General features: G+C 43.8%; 1 protein-coding gene across 2 annotated transcripts in view; it reads right to left on the bottom strand.

Moving 5' to 3' along the window:
- Positions 1–943: 943 nt before the first annotated feature.
- The window catches only part of LOC139554946 (A-type voltage-gated potassium channel KCND3-like), a 154475-nt gene continuing 133538 nt past the window's right edge, over positions 944–21880 (bottom strand). Inside the window, exons 3-8 of one of the 2 annotated variants that reach the window (XM_071368258.1) lie at positions 21440–21608; positions 11458–11562; positions 7634–7666; positions 7004–7096; positions 4561–4814; positions 944–3842 (exon numbers count right to left, since the gene is read on the bottom strand). In XM_071368258.1, the coding sequence (XP_071224359.1) occupies positions 3614–3842; positions 4561–4814; positions 7004–7096; positions 7634–7666; positions 11458–11562; positions 21440–21608 (883 nt within the window). In that variant the 3' untranslated portion in view covers positions 944–3613. The remainder of the gene's footprint in view (positions 3843–4560; positions 4815–7003; positions 7097–7633; positions 7667–11457; positions 11563–21439; positions 21609–21880) is intronic. The other variant, XM_071368267.1, reaches the window with a different exon arrangement.

Below are 21880 nucleotides of genomic sequence, written 5' to 3'. Positions count from 1 at the left end.
GCCTCTGCTAGTAATAACTTCTAATCATTGCCTCTGAACTTGTGGCGCTCACCAACTCCTCTTCGCTTTTCTCTCTCATATACTTAGCAAGCTGCTCAGTAGTTGTGTGGTCCCACCAAAGATGATTAATAAATGAAGATGTCTTACTCAGGCCATTTACCATTGAAAGAAATGGTCACAATACCACTCTACTTATGGGGTGGCTCTACCATTGACACCAATGCGATCACAGCTGGGTCTGGTCTACTTAGTTAGTTAGAGAGTGGGATGTCTCGCTTCCTCTTCTGGCTCTGGTCACACCTTCAAGTTAACCACAATCTGGCCATGTAGGCTCTGTTTAGACAGGCAGCCCCAATTCTGATTTTTTTTCTCATTAATTGGTCTTTTGAACAACCAGATCAGCTCCGAAAAAGATCTGATGTAAAAAAAGATCTGATGATTGGTCAAAAGACCAACTAGTGGAAAAAAGATCAGAATTGGGCTGCCTGTTTAAATGCAGCCATTGAGTTTTGGGCAAATGCGATTGTATACATTTAAATAGAGAATGGGGAGGGACAACCAATAAATCATAAGCCTGTCATATCACAAATGATGTGATACATGCTACCACATCTGTATTTAAAGACTGGGTGCATATAGTAAAAGTGAGTAGAATTAATGTTTTTGTCCTTTAGTTTACCTGCAAACTGCCATATGGCTCAATCTGCTCCAGATGTGGTTTCACTCAGGTTAACAACAGCCAGCTTGAGGAATGAACCTATTCACTTTTAATGAGGCAGGAAGTTAAGCACCTGAAGTACAGAACACATGATATGAGCTGCAGTAATATGTCTCAGACATCTCCATTACTTCTCTGTTGTAGTTCTTTGTACCAACTTTATGTGTAAAAAATGACATGGAAATGTCCACAACTGTTCACGGAAAAGAAAGCTCACAAGCCAGGTTTGGGTGGCAGATGAAACATCTTTATCTGACACTACTTTATAGTCATTATGACACAGACAAAGTCACATGATAAACACCATCGGACAGATAATATGGAGCAGACAGAAAAACAGAGAATACAAAGCAGACAGAAAAACTGAGAATACGGAGCAGACAGAAAAACAGAGAATACAAAGCAGACAGAAAAACAGAGAATACAAAGCAGACAGAAAAACAGAGAATACAAAGCAGACAGAAAAACAGAGAATACAAAGCAGACAGAAAAACAGAGAATACAAAGCAGACAGAAAAACAGAGAATACAAAGCAGACAGAAAAACAGAGAATACAAAGCAGACAGAAAAACAGAGAATACAAAGCAGACAGAAAAACAGAGAATACAAAGCAGACCTGATTAAATAATAAACCTAAGGAGGCTAAAAGTAGGAAACAAACGACAACACAAAGACTTTTTGACAAGCGACCTTTTCCATTCCGTCTCAGGTGGATAAATGTGTCCATTATCTTCCCATCACAAGACAGGAATGAGACTTCATCACTGTTTTCTGTAGAGGTTAGCTTTGTATTCTCGATGACCTCGCTAAGCATGAAACAGTACACAGAATGTGTACTAGGTCTACTGTTGAATTCACATTACTAGGGCAAATGAAAAACTCCATGCCCTAGTCATAGACTATAACTTGGGCTCTATTCAATCCGTATCGCGGAAGTTCAGCTTTATAGCGCGATTGACAACTAAAGGCAATGTTTGTGGAGACTTCATTCACGGTAAACGCTGCATGTCGGCTCAATCGGAAATTACTTTCACAGTGGGCAATCTTTTAACACTTCAGCGATACACCCTGAACAGAGCCCTTGGTCAGCCTGGTCAGCATGACCCTGGTCAGCTCATATGGCCAGGAAAAACTCCTACACATTACACATCATGGACCCAGTTGTTAACCAGATGAGTGAGCAGCGTTCTTTAAAGGGTGTGGTAAATGTGACAAGGCCTCAACCAGCACGGAGACAAATTAGGATTGTTAAGAACCACCCTCCAATCGATAGATGTTTGTAGTAACCCATTGATATGAATTTTACTCATCTTTTCACGTGACATGGTCAACATGTTAAAACATCTATTTTTAACATCCACATTACACATTGACTCACAACAATGGATTAGGTGGGGATTTTATAACAGTATGTCCTTACCTCTGTCTACCACATGGCTGAGTACACAAAGTCAATACAAAAACATACACATACCTTGAATGCAACATGGTATTTTCATTTTCATTATTCAAAAACCTACAGAGTAAAATAATAATTTACACAAAAAACGAAAACAAAATACTTGTTAATCTGTTATAATTTTACTGTAGCACATCTTGGCACAAGCTATTCCGAAACACCAGGCACCTACAGCATGGACCTCCAATGGACAACAGTTAATGTAACATGTAGAGGAAGCCGGTTCACATCATAGTAGGGCATTGACATGGACATTCATCGTTGCCATGGTGATTATACTGTCTTCCACTGAACTGAAACAACAACAACTAAACTGCTAAAGTCTTAAAAATGAAGACAGTTTGGAAGAGAAAGAGAGAGACAGAGATAGAGTGAGACAGAGAGAGAGAGCAAAGGAGAGAAAGAGAGAGTAAGAGCGAGGGAGAGATAGAGATATAGAGAGAGCCATAGAGGGAGCGATAGTGAGAGACAGAGAGAGAGAACTTGTGTGAGTGTAATATTTACGGTTCACTTTTTATTGTTTATTTCACTTTTGTTTATCCATTTCACTTGCTTTGGCAATGTAAACATATGTTTCCCATGCCAATAACGACCCCTTAAATTGAAATTGAGAGAGAGAGAGTGAGAGCAAGGGAGAGAGAGAGACAGGGTGATAGCGAGAGAGAGAGAGACAGATTTGGGAAAGCAGCAATACTGTAGCATGTCTGATGGAACATTTGTCAGAGTACTAGTAGGCATTTATGTTGTTTAGATTTTAAGGACATTGTGGATAGATGGAAATGTAAGGTTATAACCCACTAAAATATGAACATTTCATAAAAGTATCGCACACACACACACACACACACACCGCCACACACCGCCACACACACACACACACACACACACACACACACACACACACACACACACACACACACACACACACACACACACACACACACACACACACACACACTCACACTCACACTCACACTCACACACAGTGAAAATAGATAAGACAACACAAAACATAAAGAAGACCTAACAAACCTAGAGTTAAAACATTGATAGGTGTCTTCATCCTCATCTTTCAGACATTCAGGGTTTAGCTGTAGGCAGATCAAAACAATAATATGTAGGTGCGAAGTGCACAAAGACACAGTGACTTCCTTTGTCCTGTCATAATCCCAAAATGCACACATACTGGCCCGTTTTAGGTAAAATGCGCACATCGTAGCCTACTGTACCATCAGCTGCCTTGCAGCATTTCACTCAGTATAGCCTATCCCTTTGCTGCCTAAAAGGCTGTATACTCCTTGGTACACGAGGAGTTCTCTCCCATGTCTCTATCTCTGTAACGGGCGACAGGGGTCCTTCAAGGTAGAGTTCTAGTGAAAGCATCTCTTCACCTCTCCTCCTGCTCAGTCAGTCTGTTGAGTGGGTCAGTCACACAGTCACAGAGCGGACACTTTGAAGACAGTGGAGCTGGCTGTGGTGTTAATACTGGCGGCCTCTGGGCCGGTGGGGGGAGGGGGGGGTCTGCGCTGGGGGGGTCCGTGAAGACCGTCCCCGTCCGGGGTGGCAGAGTGGGGCGTGGGGATGCTGATGATCGCTGTGGTGATCTGACCGCCCTTGCAGTTGAACAGACCCACCTCGTCTGTCTTCATGTTGAGACTAGAGCGACTGAGAGAGAGAGAAAGACAGAGAGTATAGAGAGCAAGAGGGAGAGAAAGACAGAGTAAGAAAGATAGAGAGAGAAAGACAGACAGACAGACAGAGGGAGAGGGTGGAATAATACTGTAAAAGTACTGTAATTTTACAAATGGCCCAACAACTTGTAACAAAAGTGCTAGATACAACCCTACAGCGCCATCTAGTGTTTTCTACGGGGACTCCATGTGTGCATGACGCATGTCTGTGCCGAGTATGATGAAGGTGCACCATGTGCACCTGTGCCTAAGGAGAGGCAACTTGGATTGGATACAACCTGCAATGGATAGGGTTCAGGTTTTATTTATTCACACCAAAGAAAAGAAGTGAAAGACAAAAAGGTACAGATAAAAAACTGGTAAAAACTGTGTCCAGGTGAGGTTGGAAGCACAAAAGGGCTTATATGAAAACCACACCACAAATATGTACCAAATAAATGTACTGGCCCCGACAATATTACAGTAAATGAGAGATGGGTAAATTAAGCAAAAGTATAGAGTTAGGTAGCAGGCCTGATGTACCAAACCACTAATCTTTATGATGATACCAACAGATTTCATCACTTTGCTACTGACAAATTGAATATGATCTTTCCATGATCAACCGTGTCAAACGCTTTGGATAACTCTAAAAAGATGCCAAGAGCGTATTCAACCTGTCTCCCTGTGCCTGGCTGCCTGCAGTCTCTAACCTGGTGGTGCGTGGCAGCTTGTCCCCACACTGGATGCGGAGGGCGCTGAGCTCCTGTAGCGGCCCATGCTGATGGCTGGGCTGGAGGGGCATGCTGGAGTTGGGCAGGGGGGAGCTCCTCTTCACCCGGCGGGTACAGCAGGTGCCTATGGGCCTGTCCTGGCTGGAGAGGGAGGGGCTACGGGAGGTGTAGCTCTGGACCGTGGTCTCCAGACAGTTCTGTTCATACAGCTGCTCATCCATAAACTCATGGGCCTGCAGAGAAGGAGGGGCATTAAAAGACAGATGCTGCTCGCTCGATTATATAGTCACCCTATAGAAGTGAATATATTAGGTTTATATAGTGACAGAATAGTTGTTATTAGGTTAAATAGTGATAGAATAGTTGTTATTAGGTTAATATAGTGACATAATAGTTGTTATCACTGTATAATAAAACAAGATCTCAAAAGATGTGGGGCATGTCAACTCCTCTCGATAACAACATTGGATAACATGTTTCCTTTATTTGAATAACGAATAAGACTATATTTATCATGAAAAGTTTTTTACAGGGGAATCCTGACAAGTATGGTTAGAGTATGGTTTTCTAGTCATTGAGTATGTTAGAGTATGGTTAGAGTATAGTTTTCTAGTAATTGAGTATGTTAGAATATGGTTAAAGTATGGTTTTATAGTCATTGAGTATGTTAGAATATGGTTAGAGTATGGTTGTCTAGGCATAGAGTCTGCTAGAGTATGGTTTTCTAGTCATTGAGTATGTTAGAATATGGTTAGAGTATGGTTGTCTAGGCATAGAGTCTGCTAGAGTATGGTTTTCTAGTCATAGAGAATGTTAGAGTATGGTTAGAGTATGGTTTTCTAGGCATAGAGTACGTTAGAGTATGGTTTTCTAGTTATAGAGTATGGGTTTTTATAATCATAGAGTATGTTAGAGTATGGTTATCTAGGCATAGAGTATGCTAGAGTATGGTTTTCTAGTCATAGAGAATGTTAGAGTATGGTTAGAGTATGGTTGTCTAGGCATAGAGTATGCTAGAGTATGGTTTTCTAGTCATAGAGAATGTTAAAGAATGGTTAGAGTATGGTTTTCTAGGCATAGAGTATGTTTTTTAAAATAATCATTAAGTATGTTAGAGTATGGTTTTCAAGGCATACAGTATGTTAGAGTATGGTTTTCTAGGCATACAGTATGTTAGAGTATGGTTTTCTAGTCATAGAGTATGTTAGAGTATGGTTGGAATACGGTTTTCTAGTCATAGAGTATGTTAGAGTATGGTTAGAGTATGGCTAGAGTGTGGTTTTCTAGTCATAGAGTATGTTAGAGTATGGTTAGAGTGTGGTTTTCTAGTCATAGAGTATGTTAGAGTATGGTTAGAGTATAGTTTTCTAGTAATTGAGTATGTTAGAATATGGTTAAAGTATGGTTTTATAGTCATTGAGTATGTTAGAATATGGTTAGAGTATGGTTGTCTAGGCATAGAGTCTGCTAGAGTATGGTTTTCTAGTCATTGAGTATGTTAGAATATGGTTAGAGTATGGTTGTCTAGGCATAGAGTCTGCTAGAGTATGGTTTTCTAGTCATAGAGAATGTTAGAGTATGGTTAGAGTATGGTTTTCTAGGCATAGAGTACGTTAGAGTATGGTTTTCTAGTTATAGAGTATGGGTTTTTATAATCATAGAGTATGTTAGAGTATGGTTATCTAGGCATAGAGTATGCTAGAGTATGGTTTTCTAGTCATAGAGAATGTTAGAGTATGGTTAGAGTATGGTTGTCTAGGCATAGAGTATGCTAGAGTATGGTTTTCTAGTCATAGAGAATGTTAAAGAATGGTTAGAGTATGGTTTTCTAGGCATAGAGTATGTTTTTTAAAATAATCATTAAGTATGTTAGAGTATGGTTTTCAAGGCATACAGTATGTTAGAGTATGGTTTTCTAGGCATACAGTATGTTAGAGTATGGTTTTCTAGTCATAGAGTATGTTAGAGTATGGTTGGAATACGGTTTTCTAGTCATAGAGTATGTTAGAGTATGGTTAGAGTATGGCTAGAGTGTGGTTTTCTAGTCATAGAGTATGTTAGAGTATGGTTAGAGTGTGGTTTTCTAGTCATAGAGTATGTTAGAGTATGGTTAGAGTGTGGTTTTCTAGTCATAGAGTATGTTAGAGTATGGTTAGAGTATGGTTTTCTAGTCATAGAGTATGTTAGAGTATGGTTAGAGTATGGTTTTCTAGTCATAGAGTATGTTAGAGTATGGTTAGAGTATGGTTAGAGTGTGGTTTTCTAGTCATAGAGTATGTTAGAGTATGGTTAGAGTGTGGTTTTCTAGTCATAGAGTATGTTAGAGTATGGTTAGAGTGTGGTTTTCTAGTCATAGAGTATGTTAGAGTATGGTTAGAGTGTGGTTTTCTAGTCATAGAGTATGGTTGGACTAGAGACTCACAGTGGTCTTCTCCAGACAGTGCAATAGATGGTGGTGTTGACTCTCTAATAATGACATGCTCTTGCTGAGCAGCAGTTCCTCCTCGTCTGAGCCCTTAGTGGAGACACACAGAAACACACAGAAACACATAGAAAAACATACAATACAAACATTTTTAACAGTCACATACATGGCATACAGATGTAGCATCTTAATTTGAGTCAATCTGCTACAGCAGGAAAATAATCCTGCAGCAACAGGAAACACAAATTATTATGTGGAAATTATAATTAACATATTTCTTTTTAGAGGTTGATACATTTTTCGTTTGAGCAAATCAAGTCTAAAATTTCAACATGGAAATAGCAAAATTTAGAAGCCTTTGTAAACCTCAAATACACAACAAGTTTGCATTCCCTGGTCTGCAGGAAAATAATCAACAACAAAAGAGTGATCTAATTAAGATCCTACATCTGTACAATGGTACAAGTGTGTGGATTAGCCAATTGAGCTCAAGGCATTTTGTTTCATTATCAATATCTACCAGACAGGTAGGGTTAGGATTAGTCTTTGCTGACAGAATTCAAGTGGATTGAGGATGTTGCATGTGTAGGTTTTCATTGTAACCTCATGTGATGGCTGATTAAATACCTCGTGGATATTGTTTTGCTTGTAAGGTTGTTGCTTCAGAGAGTTGAAGAGGAGAGAAGAGACAGTGACAGAAGAAAATAAAGACAGAAATGGCTTTACTTCTCATATGGATCAATTTCTTTACAATATTTTTTTGTTTGTATTTTACCCCCTTTTTTCTCCCCAATTTCGTGATATCCAATTGCGATCTTGTCTCATTGCTGCAACTCCCCAACGGGCTCGGGAGAGGCGAAGGTCGAGTCATGCGTCCTCTGAAACATGACCCGCCAAACCACGCTTCTTAACACCTGCCTGCTTAACCTGGAGGAAACACTGTTCAACTGATGACCGAGTCAGCCTGCAGGTTCCCGGCCCGCTACAAGGAGTCGCTAGAGCGTGATGAGCCAAGTAAAGCACTCCCGGTCAAACCCTCCCCTAACCTGGACGACGCTGAGCCAATTGTGCGTTGCCCTATGGGACTCCCGGTCACGGCTGGTTGTGACACAGCCTGGGATCGAACCCGGGTCTGTAGTGTTGCGCCACTCGGGAGGCGCCACTCGGGAGGCCCCCCAATTTCCATGAAACATAACTTGATCCAGCAGTTAAACATTGGACTGTTTCAACAACAATTACAGTTAAAGACATTTTAAAAAGAATATGCAGACATACCACCTGTTTGCAACAAATGGTGCTAGGCACAACATTGCACGATAGCTGGAAATACTTTTGTCTCGATCAACAGAGATCTGTTCCATTTACTCTCATTCAAATTTCACACACAGTCAGTTCAGTGGACAGTTAATTAACACAGCATTTCTTTGAAGGATTACTCTATGGAGGTTTTTCAGTTGGATGAATTCATATGAAAGTATAGCCTATCTCCTCTGAGTTACTTTTGCTTGTTGATGTGCTAGCAAACAAATTACCAAGAAGATAAAACCAAACAAAGCTTGTCATCTGACTGAGAAAAACCACAAGGGGAGACAATCTTCCCAAATGTGTAGAGGACAGAGTTAGCCAGTTCTTCTTTCAGCTACAGTATGTGGGCCCACACAGCCCTGACTGACTGCGGTGACATGACAGTAATTCAACGTGCCAGAGCGCTGGCAGCTGTATCACAGCCACAGTAAAACAACTAACTAAATGAAGCCTCTGAATGCTTCAGCTTTCTATGGTACTTTTTGTTCTTCCTGAACTCACATGGACTTGTGCTCCAAGTCTATTACACAGTATTTATTTTACATGTAACCTTTATTTAACTAGGCAAGTCAGTTAAGAACAAATTCTTATTTACAATGACAGCCTGCCCCAGCCAAACCCAGACGACGCTGGGCCAATTGTGCACCGCCCTACAGGACTCCCAATCACAGCAGGATGTGATACAGATGTGAACCAGAAACTGCAGTGACACCTCTTGCACTGAGATGCAGTGCCTTAGACCGCTGCACCACTCGGCAGCCCAGTAGACTCAGAGGGACTTCAGGCCGTGCTACAGTTAACCAGAGTGTTGCTGAGAGAATGCCAGTCATGTCAGTCTGTGCCATTTATTATGGTAATCCATCCACCGCTCCCTAAATGGCGAAGAAGTGAAGAGATATGGGACATTTGTCCATAAATGCCTGCTGTGACGCACCCCTATCGTTTAATTTCTCCCACAACATGAATACTACCATATTTAAATTCATCCCATAACATCAATATCAATATAATTTAATTTATCCTACAACATCCCACAATGCATACTAATACCTGCTAAATCGATGGCATAATTTAGAGCCATTTGCTATTTGCTAATCTTTCAATGTAGCAACCAGCACATTCATGGACAATAACAAAGAGTGACACAAACACAATAACAGTTTTCCTTCTCCCTTCTGACCATGTTTAATTAGGGCTACAGAGAAGACAACATGCCTGACTAGGCTTCATTACCTGGAAAACAAGACACAACAGACTTGTGAACTGAAAGAAGACACAAGGCAACAGAGAGCACTAAAACTGACAGCAGAGAGCACTAAAACTGACAGCAGAGAGCACTAAAACTGACAATAGAGAGCACTAAAACTGACAGCAGAGAGCACTAAAACTGACAGCAGAGAGCACTAAAACTGACAATAGAGAGCACTAAAACTGACAATAGAGAGCACTAAAACTGACAGCAGAGAGCACTAAAACTGACAGCAGAGAGCACTAAAACTGACAGCAGAGAGCACTAAAACAGACAGCAGAGAGCACTAAAACAGACAGCAGAGAGCACTAAAACAGACAGCAGAGAGCACTAAAACTGACAGCAGAGAGCACTAAAACTGACAGCAGAGAGCACTAAAACAGACAGCAGAGAGCACTAAAACTGACAGCAGAGAGCACTAAAACTGACAGCAGAGAGCACTAAAACTGACAGCAGAGAGCACTAAAGCAGACAGCAGAGAACTAAAACAGACAATAGAGAGCACTAAAACTGACAGCAGAGAGCACTAAAACTGACAATAGAGAGCACTAAAACGGACAGCAGAGAGCACTAAAACTGACAATAGAGAGCACTAAAACTGACAGCAGAGAGCACTAAAACTGACAATAGAGAGCACTAAAACTGACAATAGAGAGCACTAAAACTGACAGCAGAGAACTAAAACAGACAATAGAGAGCACTAAAACTGACAGCAGAGAGCACTAAAACAGACAGCAGAGAGCACTAAAACAGACAGCAGAGAGCACTAAAACTGACAGCAGAGAGCACTAAAACTGACAATAGAGAGCACTAAAACTGACAGCAGAGAGCACTAAAACAGACAGCAGAGAGCACTAAAACTGACAGCAGAGAGCACTAAAACTGACAATAGAGAGCACTAAAACTGACAGCAGAGAGCACTAAAACTGACAGCAGGGAGCACTAAAACTGACAGCAGAGAGCACTAAAACTGACAGCAGAGAACTAAAACAAACAATAGAGAGCACTAAAACTGACAGCAGAGAGCACTAAAACAGACAGCAGAGAGCACTAAAACTGACAGCAGAGAGCACTAAAACTGACAGCAGAGAGCACTAAAACTGACAATAGAGAGCACTAAAACTGACAGCAGAGAGCACTAAAACTGACAGCAGAGAGCACTAAAACTGACAGCAGAGAGCACTAAAACTGACAGCAGAGAGCACTAAAACTGACAATAGAGAGCACTAAAACTGACAGCAGAGAGCACTAAAACTGACAGCAGAGAGCACTAAAACAGACAGCAGAGAGCACTAAAACAGACAGCAGAGAGCACTAAAACTGACAGCAGAGAGCACTAAAACTGACAATAGAGAGCACTAAAACTGACAGCAGAGAGCACTAAAACTGACAGCAGAGAGCACTAAAACAGACAGCAGAGAACACTAAAACAGACAGCAGAGAGCACTAAAACTGACAGCAGAGAGCACTAAAACTGACAATAGAGAGCACTAAAACTGACAGCAGAGAGCACTAAAACTGACAGCAGAGAGCACTAAAACAGACAGCAGAGAGCACTAAAACAGACAGCAGAGAGCACTAAAACAGACAGCAGAGAGCACTAAAACTGACAGCAGAGAGCACTAAAACTGACAGCAGAGAGCACTAAAACTGACAGCAGAGAGCACTAAAACTGACAGCAGAGAGCACTAAAACTGACATCAGAGAGCACTAAAACAGACATGCTTGAGCTTTAGCTCAGCAGGCTAACTCAGCCTTGTGGTATTCACCACTTGGTGCAGACATCCTGGATTCAAACCTAGTTGGTGACATGTGCATATTTCAAACTAGGACTGGGTCCTTTAGCTCAGTGGGCAAATGCACTCTTGGGCCCTCAGAGGTCAAATGGGAGCCTTACCGTGAGCTCCAGCAGGTCGTTGAGGAGGTCGTTTCGTTTGCTCTGGAGGAAGCCCGTGCAGGAGCTGCCCGCCTGGGCTATTCTTATCCTGGCCAGTCTGGCTTTCTGTGTGGGGAGAGGTTAACGTGTCAGACCCAGACAAGGATGAGAAATGTCTTATCATCTAATGGTGAGAATGTGCAGCCTCATCACCCCTTCCCTGGATGATGTAAAATGATGAGTCGTATTATTATGGCTAGAAAGGGTTTAGAGTTTCCTATGGTTCGATCTATTTCATGTTAGCTATTATGATCTATTTCATGTTAGTGCAATTTCTGTTTTTAGTAGGATACTGAGGCAATTCCAATGGATCCTTGGGGGGTCAAACTATACACAAAAAAGAAAAACAGAAGCTAATTGTAGATGGAAATTAAAAATAAGCAATTAAAACTTGCTGCCAAATCTACCAAATCTATCTGAAGACTCCTGTGATGTAATGCAACCCATTTGCTGGTTTAGAGATGTGGTGATTCAACCTGTGAGACAACCTGTGCTGTCCTTGGGGATTACAGAGCATGTGGATATGTGTGACTGAGCCAGAACCTGTAGCCTGGTCCCAGATCTGTTTGTACTATCTTGCCAACTCCTATGTCATTGACAAGACAGCACAAACAGATCCGGGAACAGGCCAGCACTTCTATGCTGCTGCTTTCTCTGGCCCTCACCAGTGGGAAATATAGGACATGTCATTTAAGTGAGCAGGCTGCCTCATGTCATTCGCTTTACTCAGACATGTTGATGAAAGGCTTCATTTGATGTAGGAAAAACTGAAATGAATAAATGAAAAACTGGAGCAGTCTCTAACTGAAAGGAGGCTTTGGAAATGTGGGTGATGTGCACAGAGTTTCTTTAACAAAAAAAAAAGAACAAAAACCTTTCAAACTGAATCCAGTTCAACTTCCTTCCATCTCTCTTCACTCTGTGCTGTCTTGGGGAGTGGATGTTTCCCTCATTCAGCTGTGGCCATACTGCAGCCCCAGCCCCAGCCCAGCCACAGCTCATCCACAGCCACAGTCCAGCTTCGGCCACCGCCCAAGAGGAAAGTAATAGTCTTCTCTGAGCAAAGTGTTTGTCTGAGCTAATCTAATGGAACTCACACTGTCTCCCTCTGACCCTGACGACACACTGTCTCTCTCTGGCCCTGACGACACACTGTCTCTCTCTGGCCCTGACGACACACTGTCTCTCTCTGGCCCTGACGACACACTGTCTCTCTCTGACCCTGACGACACACTGTCTCTCTCTGGCCCTGACGACACACTGTCTCTCTCTGGCCCTGACGACACACTGTCTCTCTCTGACCCTGACGACACACTGTCTCTCTCTGGTCATGACGACACACTGTCTCTCTCTGTTCCTGACGACACACTGTCTCTCTCTGGCCCTGACGACACACTGTCTCTCTCTGACCCTGACGACACACTGTCTCTCTCTGGCCCTGACGACACACTGTCTCTCTGTTCCTGACGACACACTGTCTCTCTCTGTTCCTGACGACACACTGTCTCTCTCTGTTCCTGACGACACACTGTCTCTCTCTGGCCCTGACGACACACTGTCTCTCTCTGTTCCTGACGACACACTGTCTCTCTCTGGCCCTGACGACACACTGTCTCTCTCTGTTCCTGACGACACACTGTCTCTCTCTGGCACTGACGACACACTGTCTCTCTCTGGCCCTGACGACACACTGTCTCTCTCTGTTCCTGACGACACACTGTCTCTCCTCTGTTCCTGACGACACACTGTCTCTCTCTGTTCCTGACGACACACTGTCTCTCTCTGTTCCTGACGACACACTGTCTCTCTCTGTTCCTGACGACACACTGTCTCTCTCTGTTCCTGACGACACACTGTCTCTCTCTGTTCCTGACGACACACTGTCTCTCTCTGGTCCTGACGACACACTGTCTCTCTCTGGCCCTGACGACACACTGTCTCTCTCTGTTCCTGACGACACACTGTCTCTCTCTGTTCCTGACGACACACTGTTTCTCTCTGTATTGCACCACTTAACTTTGCCGTGCCATTAACACAGTGACCCCAGCCCAGTCAGAACCTTCTGTGCTGTGGGTGAGAGCCCTCTCTATTGTTCTAGCAACTAAATTCGTGATTTGTGTTATACTAAAATAAAACCTTTGCTGCCATGATTCTGGGCCTCAGTAGCATTTCACCAGTGAATAAGACGCGCCACAAAGTTCTTCTTGTCCTCTTTGTGTGGCTGGTCAAGCTAGTGGCGACCCTCAGAGTAAATGGGATGGTGCATTAGGGGAGCCCGCCACACAGGGTTGATGCGTAACAATACCAATCTTCCTAGTACCCTTCTTACATATTATTGTACTACTTAACTATGAAAATAGAATAACTATCCGCCTGTCTGCTAGATGAAGTTAAAGGTCTGTACTTGGACGAGGAAGACAGGATAGGATACATGAGATTTCTTTTTTACAGTGTTGGCCCCAGACGGCCAGCTAATTGTACTGGGAGCTTGGAGCAGCCAGCCCGCTATTAAATCGGGACGAAGACGGATGAGAGGGAGGGAGGGAGAGGTGAACACATCTAATTTGAGAGACACCCGCTCTGGCTCGTCAGCGCACGTGGACCAACCCACCGGGCACAGAAGTCAGTTCAACATCTATTCCACGTTGGTTCAATGACATTTCATAGGAATGTAATGGACACAACGTTGATTCAAACAGGGGGTGCCCAGTTTGAAGGTGCATGTAGAGCACATTTCAGGAGCCTGGCACAAGAGAGTAATAACTGTTAGCAGGTACAAGGCAAGAGGTAGCGGGTAGGGGTCATCAGGGACAGTCTTTAGAGACTGATTAGCACCGTGTCTATGACATGTTTCCACTGCAGTGTTAGAAGATAAAATGACAATGCTACTCACTGTAGAAGACCATAGGAAAGCATACACTAGATATTTGCCTTAACATTTGACCTCAGGATTGTAACCCGGGGAGTGTAACCTGGGGGGTGCGACCTCAGGGGTGCGACCTCAGGGGTGTAACTTGGGTGTAACCTGAGGAGTATGACCTCATACTGGACTCAACTACACTCTGCCTTGATGTACTCTTATCTTTTTATGAAAGGCCAACACCACTGGGGCTGTGGTGAGAGGGGTTAGGTACTGCCACTTAATGCTTGGTGTGTGTGTGTACTTAGCGTTTAGTGGGTATGGTCAGAGCACCTGTAGAGGGTCTCTCTCCCAGGCACTCTGAGAACACACAGCATGTGTGCAGGCTGACGGCGTAGCAGTCGGATGTGTGTTTTTGTCTTGTCCCTTCCTGTCCCTTGTAAACATCGTTTTTCCTTGTTTTTTTCCCGTATATATATTTAATATTTTAACTTCTTATGGCTTCAGGGCAGTATTGAGTAGCTTGGATGAAAGGTGCACAGAGGTGCCCATAGTAAACTGCCTGCTCCTCAGTCCCAGTTGCTAAAATATGCATATTATTATTCGTATTGGATAGAAAACACTCTGAAGTTTCTAAAACTGTTTGAATGATGTCTGTAAGTATAACAGAACTCATATGGCAGGCAAAAACCTGAGAAAAAATCCAAACAGGAAGTGGGAATTCTGAGGTTGATCAATTTTCAACCAAGACCCTATTGAATACACAGTGGGATATGGATGAGTTTGCACTTCCTACGGCTTCCACTAGATGTCAACAGTCTGTAGAACCTTGTCTGATGCCTCTACTGTGAAGGGGGGCCGAATGAGAGGGGATTGAGTAAGGTCTATCATGACCTGACCATGCTCCGACCATGCGCGTTCACATGAGAGGGAGCTCTGTTCCATCGCACATCTGAAGTCAATGTAATTCTCCGGTTGGAACGTTACTGAAGATTTATGTTAAAAACATTCTAAAGATTGATTCAATACATCGTTTGACATGTTTCTACTGACTGTTACGGAACTTTTTGACATTTCGTCTGCTTTTAGTGAACGCGCTTCCTGACTTTGAATTTGTTTACCAAACACGCTAACAAAAATAGCTATTTGGACATAAATGATAGACATTACCGAACAAAACGAAAATTTCTTGTGGAAGTGGGAGTCCTGGGAGTGCATTCTGATGAAGATCAGCAAAGGTAAGTGAAGATTTATAATGCTTTTTATGAGTTTTGTTGACTGCACAATTTGGCGGGTAACTGGGGCTTCCTTTTGTGGCTGAACCCTGTTCTCAGATGATTGAATATTGTGCTTTTTCCGTAAAGATTTTTTAAAATCTGACACAGCGGTTGCATTAAGAACAAGTGTATCTTTAATTCTATGTAAAACATGTATCTTTCATCAAAGTTTATGATGAGTATTTCTGTTATTTGACGTGGCTCTCTGCAATTTCTCCGGATATTTTGGAGGCATTTCTGAACATGGCGCCAATGTAAACTGATGTTTTTGGATATAAATATGAACTTAATCGAACAAAACATATATGTTTTGTGTAACATGAAGTCCTATGAGTATCATCTGATGAAGATCATCAAAGGTTAGTGATTCATTTTATCTCTATTTCTGCTTTTTGTGACTCCTGTCTTTGGCTGGAAAAATGACTGTGTTTGTCTGTGATTTTGCGGTGACCTAACATAATCGTTTGTGGTGCTTTCGCTGTAAAGCCTATTTGAAATCGGACACTTTGGTGGGATTAACAACAAGATTACCTTTAAAATGGTATAAGATACATGTATGTTTGAGGAATTTTAATTATGAGATTTCTGTTGTTTGAATTTGGCGCCCTGCACTTTCACTGGCTGTTGTCATATCATCCCGTTAATGGGATTGCAGCCATAAGAAGTTTTAATGTAACTTTCTATCTACGGACTGAATATACTCTCCTGCAACCCGCCTCACCCAATGTGGTACGGATCTGCTATTTTTATACTTAATACTTATTAACTCATCAAAAGCTAGCCAGCTAACTGGCTAACAGCTAACTGGCTACTAGTTAGCCACGGCCCGCTAGCTGTCTAAAGTACATCGGACTGTTAGCTTAAGAGGCCCATCGGACAAATTCTTTGGCCACTATACCCACCATACGGAGCACTGCTGATCCGTCGTCTGAACCGTCGCCTGAACCGGAACCCCAACAGATGCTAGCCAGCTAACTAGCTACTAGTTAGTAGTCAGCTAGCCACTGCTAGCGGTCATCAGCTACCTCTAGCACGGACAACTCTCGCCAGTCTGCACAGCGCGACTCAAACCAGAGCAATTCGGACATATTTTTCTCCATATCTCCGGAGTCCTACCGCAAGCTCTGAACTTTTTTTCTTTTTTCACCTGGATCATCGCAGCAAGCTAGCTGCTATTCGAGTGGCCACTCCTGGCTAACGTCACTGTCCCGAAGCAATAACCAATTAGCCTGGAGCTAGCCTTGCTAGGCCCATCTCCCGGCTAGCCAAAGAGGTCCGTCCATCAGCCACTACTTGGGCTACAATACCTCTTTTTGTCAACTGGCTTGGACCCCCGCCGACTCATTATGACTGGACCACCGATGTGATTCGCACAATGGGGTTTTTCTCAACTGGCTCCGCCGTCGCTTCGTCCCCTGAAATCCCATCCGCTAGTATGCTAGTCGCGGCCTGCTAGCTGTCCAGAGCACATTCTTTGGACACTATACCTATTCTGCCAATTGGCCTGGTTTACCACACGGAGCGCTGCTGATCCGTCTGCCGACGTAACAGCACGAGGGGGCCACAACAGACTTTCTTCCATCGCAACGTCCCTCCAAGGCCCTTCTGTTAGCTTGCTAGCCCCGGCCCGCAAGCTGCCTGAAGCCACTCACTGGACTCCTATGATCACTCGGCTACGCATGCCTCTCGCTAACGTCAATTGCTGTTTTGGTTAGTATGTATTGCCTTATTTCACTGTAGAGCCTCTAGCCCTGCTCAATACGCCTTATTTAACACTTTAGTCCCACCTACCACACATGCGGTGACATCACCTGGTTTAAATGATTTTTCTAGGGACAATATCTCTTTCATCGTCACTCTATGCACAGGTTTACCCTCACTGTATCCACATCCTACCATACCTTTGTCTGTACATTATGCCTTGAATCTATTCTACCGTGCCCAGACATCTGCTCCTTTTACTCTCTGTTCCGAACGTACTAGACGACCAGTTATTTTAGCCTTTAGCCGTACCCTTATCCTACTCCTCCTCTGTTCCTCTGGTGATGTGGAGGTTAATCCAGGCCCTGCAGTGCCTAGCTCCACTCTCATTCCCCAGGCGCTATCATTTGCTGACTTCAGTAACCGTAAAAGCCTTGGTTTCATGCATGTTAACATTAGAAGCCTACTTCCTAGGTTTGTTTTATTCACTGCTTTAGCACACTCTACCAACCCGGATGTCCTTGCCATGTCTGAATCCTGGCTCAGGAAGACCACCAAAAACCCTGAAATTTCCATCCCTAACTATAACATTTTCCAACAAGATAGAACTGCCAAAGGGGGCGGTGTTGCAATCTACTGCAGAGATAGCCTGCAGAGTTCTGTCTTACTATCCAGGTCTGTACCCAAACAATTCGAGCTTTTACTTTTAAAAATTCACCTTTCCAGAAACAAGTCTCTCACCGTTGCCGCTTGATATAGACCACCTTCTGCCCCCAGCTGTGCCCTGGACACCATATGTGAACTGATTGCCCCACATCTATCTTCAGAGCTAGTGCTGCTAGGTGACCTAAACTGGGACATGCTTAACACCCCGGCCATCCTACAATCTAAGCTTGATGCCCTCAATCTCTAACAAATTATCAATGAACCCACCAGGTACAACCCCAAATCCGTAAACACGGGCACCCTCATAGATATCATCCTAACCAACTTGCCCTCCAAATACACCTCTGCTGTTTTCAACCAAGATCTCAGCGATCACTGCCTCATTGCCTGCATTTGTAACGGGTCTGCGGTCAAACGACCACCCCTCATCACTATCAAACGTTCCCTAAAACACTTCAGTGAGCAGGCCTTCCTAATCAACCTGGCCCGGGTATCCTGGAAGGATATTGACCTCATCCCGTCAGTAGAGGATGCCTGGTCATTCTTTAAAAGTGCCTTCCTCACCATCTTAAATAACCATGCCCCTTTCAACAAATTTAGAACCAGGAACAGATATAGCCCTTGGTTCTCTCCAGACCCGACTGCCCTTGACCAGCACAAAAACATCCTGTGGCGTTCTGCATTAGCATCGAATAGCCTCCGTGATATGCAACGTTTCAGGGAAGTCAGGAACAAATATACACAGGCAGTTAGGAAAGCTAAGGCTAGCTTTTTCAAGCAGAAATTTGCATCCTGTAGCACAAACTCAAAAAAGTTCCGGGACACTGTAAAGTCCATGGAGAATAAGAGCACCTCCTCCCAGCTGCCCACTGCTCTGAGACTAGGAAACACTGTCACCACCGATAAATCCACTATAATTGAGAATTTCAATAAGCATTTTTCTAAGGCTGGCCATGCTTTCCACCTGGCTACCCCTACCCCGGTCAACAGCCCTGCACTCCCCACAGCAACTCGCCCAAGCCTCCCCGATATCTCCATCACCCAAATCCAGATAGCTGATGTTCTTAAAGAACTGCAAAACCTGGACCCCTACAAATCAGCCGGGCTAGACAATCTGGACCCTCTCTTTTTTAAATTATCTGCCGAAATTGTTGCAACCCCTATTATTAGCCTGTTCAACCTCTCTTTCGTATCGTCTGAGATTCCCAAAGATTGGAAAGCTGCCGCGGTCATCCCCCTCTTCAAAGGGGGAGACACTCTAGACCCAAAGTGCTACAGACCTATATCTATCCTACCCTGCCTTTCTAAGGTCTTAAAAAGCCAAGTCAACAAACAAATTACTGACAATTTCGAATCCCACCGTACCTTCTCCGCTATGCAATCTGGTTTCCGAGCTGGTCATGGGTGCACCTCAGCCACGCTCAAGGTCCTAAACGATATCATAACCGCCATCGATAAGAGACATTACAGTGCAGCCGTATTCATCGACCTGGCCAAGGCTTTCGACTCTGTCAATCACCACATTCTTATTGGCAGACTCAACAGCCTTGGTTTCTCAAATGATTGCCTCGCCTGGTTCACCAACTACTTCTCTGATAGAGTTCAGTGTGTCAAAACGGAGGGCCTGTTGTCTGGACCTCTTGCAGTCTCTACAGGGGTGCCAAAGGGTTCAATTCTCGGGCCGACTCTCTTTTCTGTATATATCAATGATGTCGCTCTCGCTGCTGGTGATTCTCTGATCCACCTCTACACAGACGACACCATTCTGTATACCTCTGGCCCTTCTTTGGACACTGTGTTAACAAACCTCCAGAAGAGCTTTAATGCCATACAACTCTCCTTCCGTGGCCTCCAACTGCTCTTAAATGCAAGTAAAACTAAGTGCATGCTCTTCAACCGATCACTGCCCGCACCAGCTCGCCCGTCCAGCATCACTACTCTGGACGGTTCTGACTTAGAATATGTGGACAACTACAAATACCTAGGTGTCTGCCTAGACTGTAAACTCTCCTTCCAGACTCACATAAAGCATCTCCATTCCAAAATTAAATCTAGAATCGGCTTCCTATTTCGCATCAAAGCATCCTTTACCCATGCTGCCAAACATACCCTCGTAAAACTGACCATCCTACCGATCCTCGACTTCGGCGATGTCATCTATAAAATAGCCTCCAACACTCACAGTGCCATCCGTTTTGTCACCAAAGCCCCATATATTACCCACCACTGTAACCTGTACGCTCTCGTTGGCTGGCCCTCGCTTCATACTCATCGCCAAACCCACTGGCTCCAGGTCATCTACAAGTATCTGCTAGGTAAAGCCCCGCCTTATCTCAGCTCACTGGTCACCATAGCAGCACTCACCTGTAGCACGCGCTCCAGCAGGTATATCTCACTGGTCACCCCCAAAGCCAATTCCTACTTTGGCCGCCTTTCCTTCCAGTTCTCTGCTGCCAATGACTGGAACGAACTGCAAAAATCACTGAAGCTGGAGACCCATATCTCCCTCACTAGCTTTAAGCACCAGCTGTCAGAGCAGCTCACAGATCACTGCACCTGTACATAGCCCATCTGTAAACAGCCCATCCAACTACCTCATCCCCATACTGTATTTATTTACTTATCTTGCTCCTTTGCACCCCAGTATCTCTACTTGCACATTCATCTTCTGCACATCTACCATTCCAGTGTCTAATTGCTATATTGTAATTACTTCGCCACCATGGCCTATTTATTGCCTTACCTCCCTTATCTTACCTCATTTGCACTCACTGTATATAGATTCTTCTTTTTTCTACTGTATTATTGACTGTATGTTTGTTTATTCCATGTGTAACTCTGTGTTGTTGTATGTGTCGAACTGCTGTGCTTTATCTTGGCCAGGTCGCAGTTGTAAATGAGAACTTGATCTCAACTAGCCTACCTGGTTAAGTAAAGGTGAAATAAAAATAAATAAATAAATCTGCTACTCAGACACGAGCACGTACTTAATGGGTGAACACCCAGCTGAAAATGTCCAAAATGTCCTTTCTGCCTTTCATCAAACAGAGCAGATTTGTCATCAGATCTTTGCCGCTGACATTAAACTAATGATCCTTTGCTAAATGGTGGTTTGATTGTGTGATGCTGGAACAAGGGCCTCCCATCGACCCCCCAGCAGTTCCTAGTGCGTAACCTCTCACATCTGTCTCTCTGCTGCATGCCAGAGGTCTAGCGGGCCGGGGATAGCCTCTGAAGTTAGGGGGGCCAGGGGTGTCGCATCCACACACGCACACGCACACGCACACACACACACACACACACACACACACACACACACACACACACACACACACACACACACACACACACACACACACCCACACACACACACACATACACACACCCCTTGCCTCCCTACAGCCGGATGCAGGTGATCCATCAGGTGAATGGTGTTCACCTGTACCTTCTGAGCACGCCGTTTGTCAGCTCTCTGGTTCTGGTGATAGATGCGGCTAAAGTTGGACACGATGACGGGAACAGGCAGGGCGATTACCAGCACCCCGCTCAGAGAACAGATAGAACCAAAGATCTTCCCTGCGATCGTCTTGGGCACCATGTCCCCGTAACTATAGAGAGAGAGAAAGAGAGAGAGAGAGGGGCGGGGGAGAAAGAGAGAAATAGGGAGAGAGAAAGAGTAGAAAATATAAAATACTATATTTAAAATACAGTATTGTATACATTTAAAATGCAATCTCCAGTTCTGAAACTGTACATTTGACCTTCCAAAGGGTTAGCATCTCAGCAGGTTGTGTGTGTGTGTGTTTAGGTGTGTATGTATGTGTGTGTTTATGCGTGTGTATGTGTGTGTGAGTATGTGTGTGTGTGTCTGTGTATTGTG

This window comes from Salvelinus alpinus, chromosome 2 (genome assembly GCF_045679555.1).
Source record: "Salvelinus alpinus chromosome 2, SLU_Salpinus.1, whole genome shotgun sequence".
Taxonomy (NCBI): domain Eukaryota; kingdom Metazoa; phylum Chordata; class Actinopteri; order Salmoniformes; family Salmonidae; genus Salvelinus; species Salvelinus alpinus.
Note: the sequence above shows the minus strand (reverse complement) of the source record. Positions and strands in the feature narration are given on the sequence as shown.